General features: G+C 39.6%; 1 protein-coding gene across 4 annotated transcripts in view; it reads right to left on the reverse strand.

The window, feature by feature from the left end:
• LOC138754175 (histone acetyltransferase KAT6A-like) overlaps window positions 1–16,970 on the reverse strand; it is a 162,330-nt gene that overhangs the window by 26,367 nt on the left and 118,993 nt on the right. For 2 of the 4 annotated variants that reach the window (XM_069918056.1, XM_069918054.1), the window contains exons 9-11: window positions 8,635–8,750; window positions 3,743–3,884; window positions 2,758–2,919 (exon numbers count right to left, since the gene is read on the reverse strand). In XM_069918056.1, the coding sequence (XP_069774157.1) occupies window positions 2,758–2,919; window positions 3,743–3,884; window positions 8,635–8,750 (420 nt within the window). Of the gene's footprint in view, window positions 1–2,757; window positions 2,920–3,742; window positions 3,885–8,610; window positions 8,751–16,970 lie in introns of all 4 variants that reach the window. The other 2 variants (XM_069918057.1, XM_069918055.1) reach the window with 1 other exon arrangement.

A 16,970-nucleotide genomic window follows, 5' to 3' on the forward strand; every position in this document is an offset into this window, starting at 1 on the left:
GGATCCAAGGATCGACAACGAGATAGACAACAGACTCGCCAAGGCAAATAGCGCCTTTGGAAGTCTACACAAAAGAGTCTGGAAAAACAACCAACTGAAAAACCTCACAAAGATTAGCGTATACAGAGCCGTTGTCATACCCACACTCCTGTTCGGCTCCGAATCATGGGTCCTCTACCGGCATCACCTACGGCTCCTAGAACGCTTCCACCAGCATTGTCTCCGCTCCATCCTCAACATTCATTGGAGCGACTTCATCTCCAACATCGAAGTACTCGAGATGGCAGAGGCCGACAGCATCGAATCCATGCTGCTGAAGATCCAACTGCGCTGGGTAGGTCACGTCTCCAGAATGGAGGACCATCGCCTTCCCAAGATCATGTTTTATGGCGAGCTCTCCACTGGCCACCGAGACAGAGGTGCACCAAAGAAGAGGTACACCAAAGAAGAGGTACAAGGACTGCCTAAAGAAAGCTCTTGGTGCCTGCCACATTGACCACCGCCAGTGGGCTGATACCGCCTCAAACCGTGCATCTTGGCGCCTCACAGTTCGGTGGGCAGCAGCCTCCTTTGAAGAAGACCACAGAGCCCACCTCACTGACAAGACAAAGGAGGAAAAACCCAACACCCAACCAACCAATTTTCCCTTGCAACCGCTGCAACCGTGTCTGCCTATCCCGCATCGGACTTGTCAGCCACAAACGAGCCTGCAGCTGACGTGGACATTACCCCTCCATAAATCTTCATCCGCGAAGCCAAGCCAAAGAAGATGATAAAACCATGAAATTCAGGCCAAAAACGGGGACACGTCTTATCTGAAGGTCGACGTACAGAATGCCAAAATACACGGTTTTTATTTTTCAAAATGAAATTACTGAGTGCAACTTTTTACTTTTGTCCAGTAGATTTTATCGTGGTTCTGTTCATCCAAAGGCTCATGAAGGCAGCATTAACGAACATCCAGCTGAGGTCTGACAACACAATCTCCCTACTCTACATTTTATCCTTTGACTACTGAAGGAAAACATCCTGTAATGTTGCTTCAGTGCTGCAATAGGAACTGTGGACGTATTCCAAGGTTCTTATGTTCCTTCATATTTCTCAGTATTCTCCCACTTATTTTATATCCCCATGCTTTGTTCAAATTCCCCCTAATGCATCACCTTACACTTTTCTGGATTCAATTTTACTTGAAACTTTTCTGCCAAATCACTAGACCATCTATTTTTGCAGACTTAAGTTTTCCTCCTTACTGTCAACTGCACAGAGAATTTTGTATCAACTTCAAATATGAATCTAAATAATTTACAAAGCAAGTGACTGAGTCCGGGGGCCCATCTGCACTTGTAAGAACATCCAGCCACAAAGAGCACCTATCAACTACTGTCCTTTCCTTCCTCTTATTGGGCCAGTTTTGGATTCAACTTGCTTCTCTCCTTTGCACCCCAAGGATTTTTATCTGATTTAATAATTTGCAATGTGGAACTTGGTCAAAGCACCTTGCTAAAATCCATGAGACTACATTACAAATTGACTTTGTCACTTCCATAACAAATTCAATCAAACTAGCAAGTCCTTCCTTTACAAATCCAAGCTGACTGTCCTTCTTTATCCCTTGTTCTCCCTCTTCCGCAACCCTCTGTCTCCTTTCCTCCAGCTCTCCACCCCCTTCCCTCTCCTTTCACAGAGCCATCTCCCCTCCCCGTTTGAGGTGTGCCCTCCCTCCCATATCCACCTATTAACTCCTGCCAGTGGGAAGGTGCTCCTCCCCCCTACCCACCCCCAACCATTTTGAGTGGGTGCCTGTGGTGAATCTCTGCCAAGCTGCCTGTCCCCCCACTGGCGAGCCTTGCTGGACTGACATTGGCTCTACTAATTATCTCTACTGTTAAGGACACTCCCCTTGGGTATAACTGTGTATGCACCCATTGTCTTTCATTATTGTACCATGAGTTTCTGCTAATAAAAGCCATAATTATTGTTGACCACATTGTCTTTGTCTACTTCATCAACTGGCACTTCAGTGCCTGTCTATATTTTGCTCATACCTTGATGAAGGGCTCCTGTCTGATGTTATGTATCTTTCTCTTTGCTATATAAAGTACCCTGTCAGACCTGCTGAGTTTCTCCAGCATTGTTTTTTTTACATCAATCATGGTGTCTGCATGCTTCAATGTTTTACCCCTGACTGTCCTTGATTAACCTGTGCCAGAAGGAATTCCAAACATTGGGAAAAGCAGCATGGAGCTGGGCAGAATCCATTCTATTAGATCATTAAGGGAAACTAGAGATGGAGAAGTAACTGCTGGAAATGAAACTAGGGCATTCTTTAAAAAAAAAACTGAAGTACATAAAATACCACACTGACCAAAGATAGGGATCAACTGAAAGGTCACTGATTGTTTCAAGACCAGGTTTTGGGCAACAGACCACTGGAAATATTTGATGTGGGCAGCAGAAGTGTTGTGGTCTGTGGTAGATAGGCTGGAAGACAAGTTTATTTCATGCCACTGTGATAAGATACGACAATAGTGAACCATGGAACGAGTCAAGCAACAAGTTGACAAATCCTATATGCACGAAACTTTACACAGGACCGGATTCCAGATCATTCCAGAGAAGTTGCACTGACAGGCTCCAGACAGTAACCAGAATCAAAACTGTGCTTTAAAAAATGGAAGCAGAATGATCACATCAAATGTCTGTTGCTTTGTATTTTCTAAATGTTTGTTTCTGAGATAAACAGTTGAGGCTCACCTTGGAAAAGTACCCTACAAGGTGACAGCCCTTGTTGTCGTTCTGAGTCAGTACGTAGAAGAGGAAGGGTTCCACATCATAATACAAGGTCTTGTGATCAAGGAAGAGTTTGGCCAGGAGGCAAAGGTTCTGACAGTATATGGTGCTAATGTTCCCATCCACCTGTGATCGAGAAATTGTATTAAAATACGTTCTTCAAGGGCAAAAAGGAGGACTACCAAATCATCAAAAAAACAACTGTCATTTGATTTGGAGACAAGACTCTGGAAAAAAAATTAATTCTAATGGACAAGAGTCAAAGGGATCAGACTAAATTTGACATCTAGAATAGAATCATTGAAAAGCTTCCCACAGAATCGTTTCTGAGTTTTAATTGTTTTTTTTTCAAGAAGACAAAGCAAATTGAAAATTTCACATTGTACTTCAAAAATGTTCAACAGCTGAATAGAAGGAAGAATTCCAATTCTTTAGGAAAACAAAGCAATGTCGTTCAAATTGCAAGGAAAGCTGACATTGAGTGAGTTAGACATATTCTCAAAATGTGTATTGTGAAGGGAGTGAAGCAAGGAAGAAAGATGAAAAGGGTTGGGGCGAGAGCATTGGCATGGAGTGGGAGCTTGTATGGGGGGGGGGGATGGGTTAACATACAGAGCCCACTGAGGAGCAAAGGTTGTTTGTGTATGCATGCACATTGACAAATTGTGTGTGTGTGTGTGTGTGTTTGAGTGAGAGAGAGAGAGAGAGAGAGACAAGGGTTGAGAAGTATATTTGTTTGCATAGATATTTGATTTCAATGCAAAGGACAGTTACAAAGCACCGTAGCTGTAGGCCTGAAACTTTGGGAATAGTACCTAGAACCACAGAAACAAAATTGTTTGGAATATGGTTTTTTGGATGAATAAACTGTGCCACTTTCTGACTTCTGCAACATCATTCAGTTGCTCCACGGCAGACCAATTTCATGGAAGTCACACCTGAAACTTACTTCAAACACGGAGATGTTGTCTTTCCTGTAAATCTCATTTGCTGGTGGGTGAAACCAATTGCATTTCTTCATGTGTTGCTGCAAGATACTCTTGCTCTTCATGTACTTGAGGCAAAATTCGCACAAGTATAACTTTGGCAGCCTGCAAGAGACAGATGTACAGATAAGGACATCACTCAAAGAGAATCAGGTCCAACACCAACAACCTGACAGCGTGCCACCCTTCCCCCAAACACTGCTTGTTTGCGTCAGATTTTATTTGCAGACCCTCAGAACATTCGCACAAGCATCTCCTGCCTGTTCACTCAGTTACAGATGTTTCACTTTGTGCCCAGTTCACTGTCCATGGTTCAGTGTTAGATTTGAAGGTTGCTGAATTCACTGTAAGATTGGGGTGGACACAGACAGAAAGCCAGAATTCTGGAGGTATTGTGGTACAGGTGAATCATGCAGACTGGGATTTTCAACAACTTTGGAAGCTACAGGCAGTCACCAAGTTACATCCCAGCAAAAGGGACACCCTCAAAGATGGGAAGTAGAATACCCTGGGGAGCATCTTAAAATTGTGAGTTCCCTGACCAAAAATAAAATGTAAAAAATAGATTCATCAATCCTCTAATCGTTCTTATTTAATCTTGTACTGAAGGTGATTGAAATCTCAAATAACAATAAACAAAAGAAATTCAAAGGTGAAGAGATAACTTGGAGGTTTCACAAGGGGGTGAAGTGAATGGTCAGAGAATGTGGAGATGCTCAAGATTCCTGTAGATGGCATTGGCATTTTATTTGACAAGGTGGGTTAGGTAAGGTAAATAAACAGAAAAATGAGCAAAATTGCTTTGTCTTAATATCAATTAGCTGACAAAATGTCTCCAAATACATGTCATTACCATTAGCCTTTCAACACCATGTGCAAAAATGTGCCTCACTCCTCCCTCACTGGTTCATTGCACACAGAGAACATCAGGGAAGGTAGCACAGGCGTTACTTCATGTACCTTGATGAAGGGCTCAAGCCCAAAACGTTGATTCTGTATCTTTATCTTTGCTACATAAACTACACTGTTTGACCTGCTGAGTTTCTCCAGCATCGTGTTTTTCCATGTGTTTCCTTAAAAACAGTTTTTCTCAAAGATAGATAGTGTGCTTTGATACGTGACTGCAACAAGATTCCTGCACATGGCTTGGTCTGAAGACATGGCAGGAAAACAAGTGAAGGGACAAGACGATAAAAACCTTCAAGTTGTACAGGAACCAAAAGTCAAATATTAATTTCAAACTGCTCAGTAGAAACTGCAAAACAAACGACTTTAATTCAATAAAAAGCAACCCATATTAGCAAAATTATACTCCTACCCTACTTGGTACTATTTCACTTTAAGACATACCTCACAGTAACAGGCCCTTCTAGCCTACGAACCTGTGCCCCCCAAATACACCAATTATCTTACAACCCTCGCACCCAGAGGAAACCCAGACAGACATGGGGAGAACATACAGACAGTGGTGGATTGAAACCCAGGTTGCTGATGGTGTAACAGCATTGTGCTATCCATGCAGCCCTTGTTCTACCCTTGGCCCTCCAGTCAAAATACCCAGAGATATATATCCCAATCAACTATTGCACCTTGCTTTGTTTGGAATTCCCCATTCTTTGTGTCAGGAAATGAGCGAGCCGGGACCCTGATACAGAACTCTGCCTGCTGCCAGCATTTATACAGCAAAGAATGCCCAAGAGCCCAGACTGCTTGTGAGGGTTTGCAACAGAGAGATGAGGGCAAATGATGTGACAGCTCAGCTCCAAAATTTGTCCCAACTTGGTCTATGGCTAGCACAGAGAACACAACCAGCATTGGGGACTAGCAGGGTGATTGTATTTAAAAGACACAGACACTGCCAACACTAACGGAGCCAAATGAAAAGATAAGTTTACATTAATTGAACAAGATTTACCAGCAACACACTTTGTGTTACCGTAGAACCCCACAATACAGGAACAGAATTTTTTCTCTTGCTGTAATGTGACGTCTAGCACTCAAAATCCCGAGTTTGGTAAATTACAAACCCAGCGCCTACTTTCAGTTTGTCACCTGATAATAATTGAAATTTTCAATGATTCAATATGCACTCTTGTGAGTAAAAGCTTTTTAGCAAGCGCAAGACTACGTTGTTCTGCAAAAATAATTTTCTTAAATAATTTTGTTTTGACAAAGATCAAACGCTTATATGGAATCATCATCTCACATACAAAAAACTGAAATTTAGCCAATATGCGAGACCAGCAAAATGGATAGTAGGAGTGACTGAATTTATTCAGCTGAAGAGACACTTGGAGCACTGTATTTCTGTTGCAGGCCAGCTGAACAATGACCTGCCCTGCCACCTTCAACTTGACCATTTAAACCCTGCTGTGTGTTGATCATCTGAGCTTCTGCCAAATTTCACCATTCTGATCAGCCTGATGGTATTTATGACAAAACCCACCCACTCTTTCTGCTATTTCCAATTTGACAATGGCTATTTATAAAGGACTGTAATTCTCCTGCTCAGGATTGCAATCACTGGATATTGTGGTGCCGGAGCACAGTAAAGTACTCCAAAGAATAAATGAGGGCATTAAATCAAGAATATCATACATTGGAGTACTGGCCCAGGTGAGAATTTATCTTTTCCCCAAAACAAATCGATTTAATTTAATTAAATACAGTAACTGATAACACTTTAAAGCACTGATATCAAGGAGAGCCGACTGTGCTTGCGTTGACAATATCAATGGCCATTTTTATATGTTAAAGGCTTGATTTGCTGTAATGAGGCTGGGAGCTGCAATTCATTAGTTATACCACTATCTACTAATGGATACAATCAGTGTTGCAGCATCCTTCAATACTGAAACAGGAGATCTCAACCTAATTTAACCATTCGGTTGTATCTCTTTGATTTAATGAGCTCTTTATACCTTATTTCAACATAAAATGCACTGGAGCTTTGATGATGAGCCTCATTAAAACACACTGGAATGGACAAACAGAAAATGTGTGACAAGGGATTGGAGTGTAATGAGCTAAATGTTCAGTATTCAGCGTAACGAAAACCATCAGTATTGAATGTTTAAGTGGTAAGATCATAAATTCCTGAGAGTGGGATTTAATTTGAAGTAGCAAAACCCAACACTGAGTAAGTAGCAAATGGCTCGATCGCAGCACAACACGTGACAAGGAAGGGATGTGGCCCATTATTCACACCTAGAATAGAAACCAGTAGCTGGAACTGATAAACAACCTACTCTTTCCTCCTGCTAATGGCTTATAAGGTTATTTGGAGCTGAACAATAACAATTCCAGCCTTCAGCAAGATTTCATCTGAGAAAATTAGAAAACACCGCATAGAAGATTACGAAGTTTGCCACAGCGGGGATGATCTGGTTCCAAGACAGGGCTGGTCATTTTTGATTCAGTATGATGAAAAGTAAGTAATCATCAACTCTCCCCCACTTTTCCCACCATAGTCCACACCCCGACATAGTACACGATTGATCAGCATCTTATGGCAGTTAGTTAACACTACTAGAACTGAACAATTAGATTGAGGGACAAATTGATTAACTATTGTAACTGAGGAGAAAGTTTAATTCTTCTGATCTTCAATAGCCTGTAATACACTGAAAAATGTACCTTATAAAACAATTGTAAAAAAAAATTATAGCAATTCATGGGTGGCACAGTGCAAGTAGCAGTTGTGACGCTGTTACAGCGCTAGCGACTGAGGTTCAAATCCGGCACTGTCTGTAAGGAGTTTGCATGCCCTCCCCATGTCTGTGCAGGCTTCCTCCAGGTGGTCTGGTTTCCTCCCATCCTCCAAAACGTACCGGGGTTGTAGGTCAATTGGGTGGCACGGGTCTCAATGGCCATATCAGCTTCCACCGTGTTGTAAATAAAACTAAATAATTCAGGTTAACAAGAGTTTTTCTGAGGAATGCTTTGAGTGTGCAAGGCAGTAGCTCTTAAAGACCATCACTGTGATATGACTGCAGGTTGTCATTTAGCTTAACAACAAAGTGTAATCCCCATCTGCAGGTTTTCACCCTGTGGTGTTGCCTTAACAAAAGGATGACATCAATAATCCTTCCAAACAAGTAATTCCAAGCCATCCTACCATTTACAATGACCACTGCATTTAAAGTCATTCTGCAACTCTGTACACACTCCTATATTCCAACAGCCATTATTATTCAGTAGGTTATTACTGATGCAGAATATAAACCACAAACCAATCTTTAAACATTTAGACCTACAGTATGGTAACTGGACCTTCAAGCCCACAAGCCTATGCGCCCCCCCCCCCGCCCCCCAAATACACCAGTTGACCTCCAATTCCCAAATGTTTTTGATGGGTGGGAGGAAACTGGAGCACCTGAAGGAAATCTATGCAAACATGACAGGAAAGTACAAACTCTTTAAAAACAGTGCGGGCTCAAACCCGGGTCGCATCAAGCTAGCAGCTACGCTAACTGTGCTGCCCTTCAACTTTGGATCCCACATTAAAGCAGCCAACAATTCCCTCTATTTCTCTTGTAAATTAGATAACTTGTTTCACAAAGATAGCTTGCAAATACAGACTGCAATTTCAACACTGGTTTTTCACTCACTTTACAAAGTGTAACAAGAATTGTTCAGGCATTGCCTTTTGCATTCTTTCTGCCCACCCCACCCCACCCTGGTAAATGCTGTTGGCATCTAATCAAGGCCACTGAGGAGGCTCTTACCTCTCCATCATAGCAATTGTATTATTTGGTCAGTTTCAAAAAAATCTCAAAGAAAAAGAGAATGCTTTGACATACTGTACCTGGTATATACGGACATACTGTACCTGGTATATTCGGACATACTGTACCTGGTATATTCCTGGGGATACGGAGAGGAATACCAGGTCTGGATCTCATATTTTCCAAATTCAATAATGGAAGGAGAGCGGATTTGTGGATCTGGTGGGCCAGTAACTCCAACTTTCTGTTAAAGAAGAAAGAATGGATATTAAATATTATAGTTCCTGTATTCTTTTTATTCTGTTTTTTCATAATAAATAATATCGAATATCTTAATCCTCTAGTTCAGAGAAAACCTGAATATTATCCTTTACCTTGTGTTGGCACACACGTGTTTTCAACAGAAAAATGTCATCACCTTGATTCATTCTGTAAATTTCCCGCTGTATACACTCATATGACCAACCAGCATTGCTGCCCTTTTGCTCTTAAATAAAGTACTTCTTTTAAGATCATACATTAAGTAACTCCTCTTCAAGAGTGTTAAAACATCTGCAGCCTTAACTAGTTTTGATTTGGCCTCTACAGCATAGAAAAAATGCATGTGTTTTTTTTCTCTGGCAAACACTTCAATACACAGAGTCACATGCACCCCAACTCCTTTGATGTTAATTTTTTCTGCTACCAGCAGTTGGCTGTGTGAATACTAATGATAGGGCATTATCTCTTTAAGAAACACTCCCAATTATCCTCAGGTAGCAGCAAGAAACAACAGTTATCAATGGAAGATAAAAATGAGAAAAAAGGAGTTTCAAACTTTACAGATATTGAGGGTCAATGCCCAGAGGGATGTATTTTGTGCCCTGGGTCCAGAAGCCATTTAAGAACAGCCAATTAGCAACAGTCAGCATGGGTCCCGATATGCCTAGCCACAGAACATTGATAACGTCATCTAATTTTTAGGCATTCATTTGTTCCATTCAAAGTTTTTTTTACAACATTACCTGTGACTTATTATTGTGAATGAATTTTGATACATATTTTGAAACTAGTCCTCTGAGCACTGATATTCATCTTAGTTACTTCTGAAGCCATGCCGTAAACCAACCCACAGAGTTGTTGAAGATTATCTTTACTCTCGTTTTGTGCAATGGACTGACCACCTCAGGTTATCCTAAGGCAGACAATGCAAGCCATGCACCTTCTAGAGAAAGGAATAGTATGGGAGAAGGCAAGCCAGCACTTGCCTGTGAATGGTGGTGGAATTTGAAGATTGACTGGACAGAAGAAAAAGGAAACAAATCAATATCAACAGGCTATTCCTGAATTCTATGAATTTCCTGAATTGACCTCTTGGCCAAATGCACCATGCTTTTGTATAAAATATGAAATAATTAACCTCTCTCACTTTGAACTCTAAAGCTACATTATAGCAGCATTTGGTAAACCACTACTACCCTGAGCAGACGGGGGCAAATGGAATGTAACAGTAAAAAATGTGGTGTGGTTCCCACTGGTGCAGATAATGCCTGCTTAGAAAGCTTGCACATGGAACAACTAGGAGACAGCCACTGTGTCTTCAACAACTGATCAGCCTGTAGACATAGTTCTTAAACCAGACCCCATGCATCCCTTACAGAAAGGAAGAAAAGTGGCATCAGCAGTTGGTGCTTCAGAGATTTTTTTCCAAATTTAATTCTAACTTTTCTGTAAATTATACAAACGGGTACATTTCATTGGGACAGAGTATATGGAACCACTGGAGGTATCAAGAGTGATCATTATTTTAAGAATACGTTTGATATATTCCTGCTGACACACACTCATGTGCGAGCAATATCCACACACGTAGGTAGAAATTTGAATATACAGCTTCAAGCAACCATTTGTGTGTCCATGAAGCAAGAATAAAGAATTACCAAAGCACTACAACACAATGCTTCTTGGCCAGGAGACTTAGCTTTGGATTTCCCGACGTTTAGAGAACAAACTTAAATTTACGTTCGACTTTTCAGAATTGAAAAAGATAGAACTCTTTTGATGAAGCGAGCTGGCAATTTTGTTTTATGTATATATTTGGAGCTGCTTCATTAGAACTTTAACAGAGTTTAAGATGGTAGTAAACCAAAACTCGACTTGGCATCATGAACATGCATCTAAGAGTACTCAATCTTGATGGCCCATTCAGCCCTGGAGTCTTGAATCCCATGACTTGTGTAAACGATACTGCATTTTCTATTCAATGTGCACTGCCAAAACCATTCATTTGCTCTTTGTTTTTTTTTTAAAAATGCCATCTGTTAAGCATATTTTAATTTTGCAAAGGAGAAATATAATCTGATTCAAATCATCCCTTTAGATTTAATCTGCCCTTCATGTGACTTGTGGCCAACGCCACCTGTATTCAGGAGTATTCAGGTTTCAGAGAGCTCAATGCTTTCAGCACAAGTTGTTTTCAAAAATTCCAGTTACAAGGTTGTAACACTGGGAAATCTTCAAAACCCAGTCAAATGATTTACAGTCCTTAAATGCAACATAATGGTATGCATAGAACATTAATATTGTAAAATTTCTCAACATGCTGCTTAGAACCATCTCACAGTATTTGAGACCACACTAAACGAGGAGACAAAGCTTTTGACCAAAAGCTTTGTTAGAAAATCGGATTTTAAGAAAACTCTTAATAGATTTGGATATTTTAAGTTTGAGGCTTTGCGTGGTTGATAGTGGAAAGCAAGATGTCAGGAAATTATTTCCATCTCTTCATTGAAGTCATGTTCCCGATATGAGATTTCCTGCTGTCTCGGAGTACTGAGACAAAATATTCATTTTCGTATTTGTCATTTTGCTGTAAATACGTGATTTTCTTTCAGCGTCCTTAATTTTTGTTGTTTATGTCTGCAGAATATTTTCTCTTTTCATACGTTAGCTTTCTAATTGTTGCTTCTCTCCAAACTTGTCATCCTTCTCCCCAAACCTTTCCCCTCTGTCAATTCTGCTTTCATTTCATTACTCTGCATGATAGGTATTGAGAACTTAAATTTGCTGCTGTTTCATGAAAGAACTGGTCTCATTTTAAGATGTTTCTCTCACTGATGTTTTGTTTTACAGTGAATAGTTCAAATTTTTTTCTGTTTTTATTTCTAACTTTTATCCTCATTCAAAAATTGGAAAAGTTAATTTATTAACTAGGCCTTTGACAGGCACATGATCTTTCTCAATCGTAAATGATCCTTGACCAAGTCTCTTTTCAGTTTAAAAACAAACTATCTATGGCTCAATCAATTACTCATTTCCCATTTTTCCTGGCCAGTTTTTCTTTCCATTTCTTCACTCTGAAGTGGGGCCTTAAAACAATAGAACAGCTCCTTTGTCATGAGGAATTTTAACCTTCTCACTTTCCTTTGTCCCTTTCTATTTCTTCAAACCCAAATACGGTTTGTTCAGAATCATCAAAATATTTTCCCCCTGCAAAATTCTCTACATGGCTGGCTTTGTTCCCAGAACCAGATTTAGCACTGCTAGCTTTCTTGTCAGGTTGGAAATGCATACGCTTTTCTTGTATATATTTTAGGGACTCCTCCCCAGCCTTTTATTCTTTCTTGGTACATATTGTAAGATCTGAAGTTCTCAACTATTTGTACTTCTCTGAAATTTAAACCAGATTTGCTTTTTAATCATTATTTGGGCTTCAATAGTACACATCTAGATTTTTACTTTGTTGTGTCAAAAAGCTCCTCACACGAACCAACAATGTTTTTAGTCAGCTTTTTATAATTGCTCTTTTTCCTGTGAATTCTTTCTGTGATTATCTTCAATTTGTGATCTTGCCATCAGTCGCTGGAACAAAGATTAGTAATTATCAGCACGACTGACAGCAGCGAACGCCGTGCAGCATTGAGAAATTTGGCAAATATGTGCCCTTGAAATGATAGAAACCCTCCATAGTAATAATCTTCGAAATCCAACTCTAGGTGTACAAAAGTAACTTGGTAGAATTTATCAAAGGTACGTGTTTGAAACGGGCCTTAAACAGTGTTCCTTTAATTTTGGAGCCTTGAGTCATAATCTAGCTTGAAACTTGCAGCACAGTTCGTGTTGCAGTTCGTGCAACGCTATAACAGTGGCAGCAATCGGGGTTCGAATCTGCCACTGTCTATAAGGAGGTTGTACGTTCTCCCCATGTCTGCATGGGTGCCCTCCAGGTGCTCTGGATTCCTCCCACCTGTAAAAATAGATGGGGATTGTAGGTTAATTGGGGCTTTGGCTGGAAGGGCCTGTTACTGTGCTGCATGTCTAAATTTAAATTTATGAACACAAAATTTAAAAAAATGTATCAAGCAATACTCAAGTTAGTTTGATGAAGGTACTGCAACAGGTGAATTAGGCTGTTTATAGTTGAGAGGTCATTTCATGGCCTTCTGGAAACAATTCTGCGGTAAGATAGCATGGGATGCCAAATATTCCTTGAACAGCAAGGAATATGCATCATCTGCCTATCTCCCTATGTGTTTGGAAAGAGAAAGTCTCTGTGCCAACATCGAGCCCCTGCATTCCACTGAATGGAATGAATGCATTTGTCACTTTGAGGATGGTTCCATTTCAGAGAAAAGGATAAAATCTGTATTTTCTGGACATCTGAAATCAAGCAGGAAATACAGTAAACAATCGACCAGTGTGACAGCATCATGGGGAGAGAAGCAGGTAAACTGACTATATTCCACTTTTGGAGGCTGTATTTTAAAACTGCACCCTTCCACCAAGATATTGCCTGGTATGAAATGTGAAAGCTTAGATTTGAATTATTTTGCTGTAACACAACTGGATAATTTGACAGTGATACCTGAAAATTGTGAAAGAATGGGGCAGAGAGATGCCAAATATTTCAAGAGGTACCCATACTAAGTTACTGAAAGAAGATTAAAAGAGATTTAGAACAGAGCAGGAAACACTTCTGACAGATAGTTGAGAGAACAGAGTTTGCTTATAGGTTTAGAAGCTAATGCAGAAAATGTGTCAACCATCAAGATCAGATTAGATCAACGAAGGAAAGAGAAAGGGATTGATGGGAGAAGGGAAAATGGTGAGTGATTAGATCGATAAGCTGTGGAGAGGGTGAATGTTAGCATACACAGATTGGACTGAATCAAATGCTTCTATGTTTTTCCACTAAAAATGAATGATTATCATTCAAAACAGTTAAGAGTTTTAAGGCTAGAAGGATTAGATATTCCCATTTCAATCAACAGTTCAAACTTCAGAACACCTACACAAGTGCAAAAGAAAATCAGAACCATTAATCTGTTCAAATAAAGAAAACACAAAGTCATTTAAGAATAAGCGAGTTAAAATAACAAAAATTACAAGAAAGATCAAGACGGATTTGTGTTGGGTTAAATAGGCAGCATGCATAAATCTTCCAGAGGGAAATAAAACAATACCAAACAGTGCCTTTGCTGAGATGGACCCTCCAGATGCAATTAATGTCATTCAGAATCAGATGACAAGTCATTTTAGAAAAAGATATGCAAAAGGTACAAATCCTAAATTGATCAGTTTATCAATTGAAATTTGTTAAGTTAGCATTAGCGGCAGCAAGAAAATGTATTGCAATTACTTGGAAATTGGATAATCTTTAACTGTGCCAAGGTGGCACGCTGAGATTCAAAGTTGTATTCCTTTAGAAAAAAAATTACTTATAATATAGAAAATAAACAGTCTACATTTTTTACAAATTTGGTGCCCATAAACTCAAATAATAGGATTAAATTTGTAGTGATGTCCTTTCTGTCCTTCTAGCCCTACAAAATTCTCCTCTGTATGTTTATGTTAGAACTGATGCGTGGTACAGCACGACATCTCTCTCTGCAATCCAAAGAGCCTTATCTTTATTTTTTCTTTCTTATTATATTTTATACCTATAAATTTTTAAAAACTTTTTTCAATTTGTATATTTTTTGGGGGGGGGGGGAGGGTGAAAATCATCATGTATGTAATCAATTTGTTTTTTTGAAATATCTATAATTATTGTAGTTACTGCATGTATGGAATATTAAATAAAATATTTTAAAAAGATATGTGGGGGGGTTGTAGGTTAATTGGGATATTTGGGCAGTACGGGCTCAGCAGGACATGTTACCATCTAAATTTTAAAAATATATCCAATGCATACATTTTTACCACATGTCTGTGGAAATAAAGGACAATACATCATCTTTGATCATGCATACAGCGCAATCCAGCTATTTTAAACTAATCACAAACATAATTTAAAGATATATTTCTCTTTTTGTTGGCCTGAGTCATTTCTCAACCATAAAATGATGATGAGCACTCAACGGCACAAAGACAGTTTCTTCCTCAATGCCATCAGATTTCTGGATAATCAATCAACCAAAAACACTGTCTTACTTTTCGTGCTCTATTTTGTTGTTTTTTTATTGTTGTAAGGTGGTGGATATGAATGTTTGCCCTGTGATGCTGCCACAAAACAATGAATTTCGTAACTTGTTCATGACAATAAATTCTGATTCTAATATAATTTTCTTAGAGAGCTTCTCATCATATGGTCCATTGCAAATGCACCGTCAAATTGAAGGAAGATTAAGGATACAAGATGTGTAGGGAAATTATTCAAATTTCATGGCGTTTGCATTACAGTAAGAAAAATTATTTAATACTAATATATCAAATTAGATGACAGTTTCAGTTTTTCCTAATGCACAGTTGTATCGCAAAGGCCATTCAGCCTATCTTGGTGAACCTAGCTCCTGCTCCTCAATGAATGTGGTTGAATTGATTTCCAACATATCTGGTTTCGTTCAAGTGTGATCCAGAATGAGTGACAATAATCAAAAGCTCACAAGCTTAGAGATGCAGACTCCGGGGAAGCAGAGGACTGGCGCAGAGCACCAGAAAATGGGAAGCTCATCATGTTTGAGAAGAAGAAGCAGAGGAGATGACCCATGGGATGGTGACCTTGGTGGCGGACAAGTGAGGGGATCTGAGACTGAAGAATACACAGGCAGCAGGCTGCTGGTGGCTCAAGGGTAGGAATCTACATAGGCTGCAGAAGACTGTGGTTAAGGGACTCACACAAGGCTGTGCACTTCTGGAGGCTGGCTCAAGAATAGAAGAAGGGGTACCAGGTATTGGAACTGAGATGCAAGGGTGCTGGAGAGGCTTCCTGATCACGTCGGAGGTTTGAACTGAAGGCTGTGGAAAAGCTGGAGGCGAATCCACAGACACTCAGTGACTCAGGCGGGGGAATGAACTCTCTTTTCCTTCTCTCTGGCTGTAAGGGGAGATGGATAAATTATGCTGATAGCGAATCTTGTCTGCCTTAAGGAAATTTTGTGTAATATCACATTTTCTATTTTATTACATAACAATAAAATAATCTTGAATTCATATCCTTGTGTAGTACCTTGGAGTTACGCCAACCAATACAAGCCAACCTTTGGGAAGTGAGTCACAAAGCTGGATCCTTGTGGTAAATCTACAAAATTGCAAGTCCCTGTCAATTTACTCCGATTTCAATTATTTCACAAATAAACTGCAGCAGGTATAGGTCGTCAAGGGCTGATTAACTGACAACATTAATGTCAATGGAAAACATTATGTACGTACACAAACATAAATCTGAGTACAAAAGGAGCACAACAAATCTTAGTTTGAACTACTTTGTTTATAGTGATCAGCCACCAATAAATTTTTTTGTTTTGACAGTCACCAAGGGTGTATGAGCAGAAACTTTAAAAAGACATTTTCAGACAAAATCAAGGTGACTAATTTATCATGTATAGGGACATATCATCCAAGTCAAATATCATTTTAAAAATTACAAAAGTAAGGTGACTAATTAAGGACATCATCTAAGTAAAATACAGTTTTAAAGATTACAAATAAATAAACTACAAGCAACTCAGCAGGTCAAGCAGCATCTGTGGTGGCAAAGGGAGAGTCATCTGAACATCATTCCTCCTTTATCTGGTTTCACTTCCAGTCCTGGTCTCCCTCCTTCCTCTCCCCGTCTCAGCTCCACCTGCCGTATTTTCCTTCTTTATTTGTTTTACACCCATTAAAACCTATCTCTAAACCCACCTCTCCCCCGTCTGTCCATCATCTCCCATGTCATCTGGCCCCTCAGACGTAATTGTGTTCCTGATTGTCCCTTGATCTGAAATGTTAACCATCCCTTTGCTCCCCAGATGCGGCTTTACCTTCTGAGTTCCTCCAGGAGTTTAGCTTCCAAGCTAGATTCTGACATCTGCAGTCTATCATGTCTCCATATTTATAAAAAATAATTATTGCACCATCAAAAATTTGTATGTTTGTAACTATTAATTACTCCAAATGAAAACTGAATATTTTGAGGACAATTTTGAGCATTGTTCACTTTCCTCTGTTAAAACCTTAATAAATTTTCAGAAATACATGACCATATATAACTGATTTCTGGAAG

The sequence above is a fragment of the Narcine bancroftii genome, chromosome 2 (genome assembly GCF_036971445.1).
Source record: "Narcine bancroftii isolate sNarBan1 chromosome 2, sNarBan1.hap1, whole genome shotgun sequence".
Classification (NCBI taxonomy): domain Eukaryota; kingdom Metazoa; phylum Chordata; class Chondrichthyes; order Torpediniformes; family Narcinidae; genus Narcine; species Narcine bancroftii.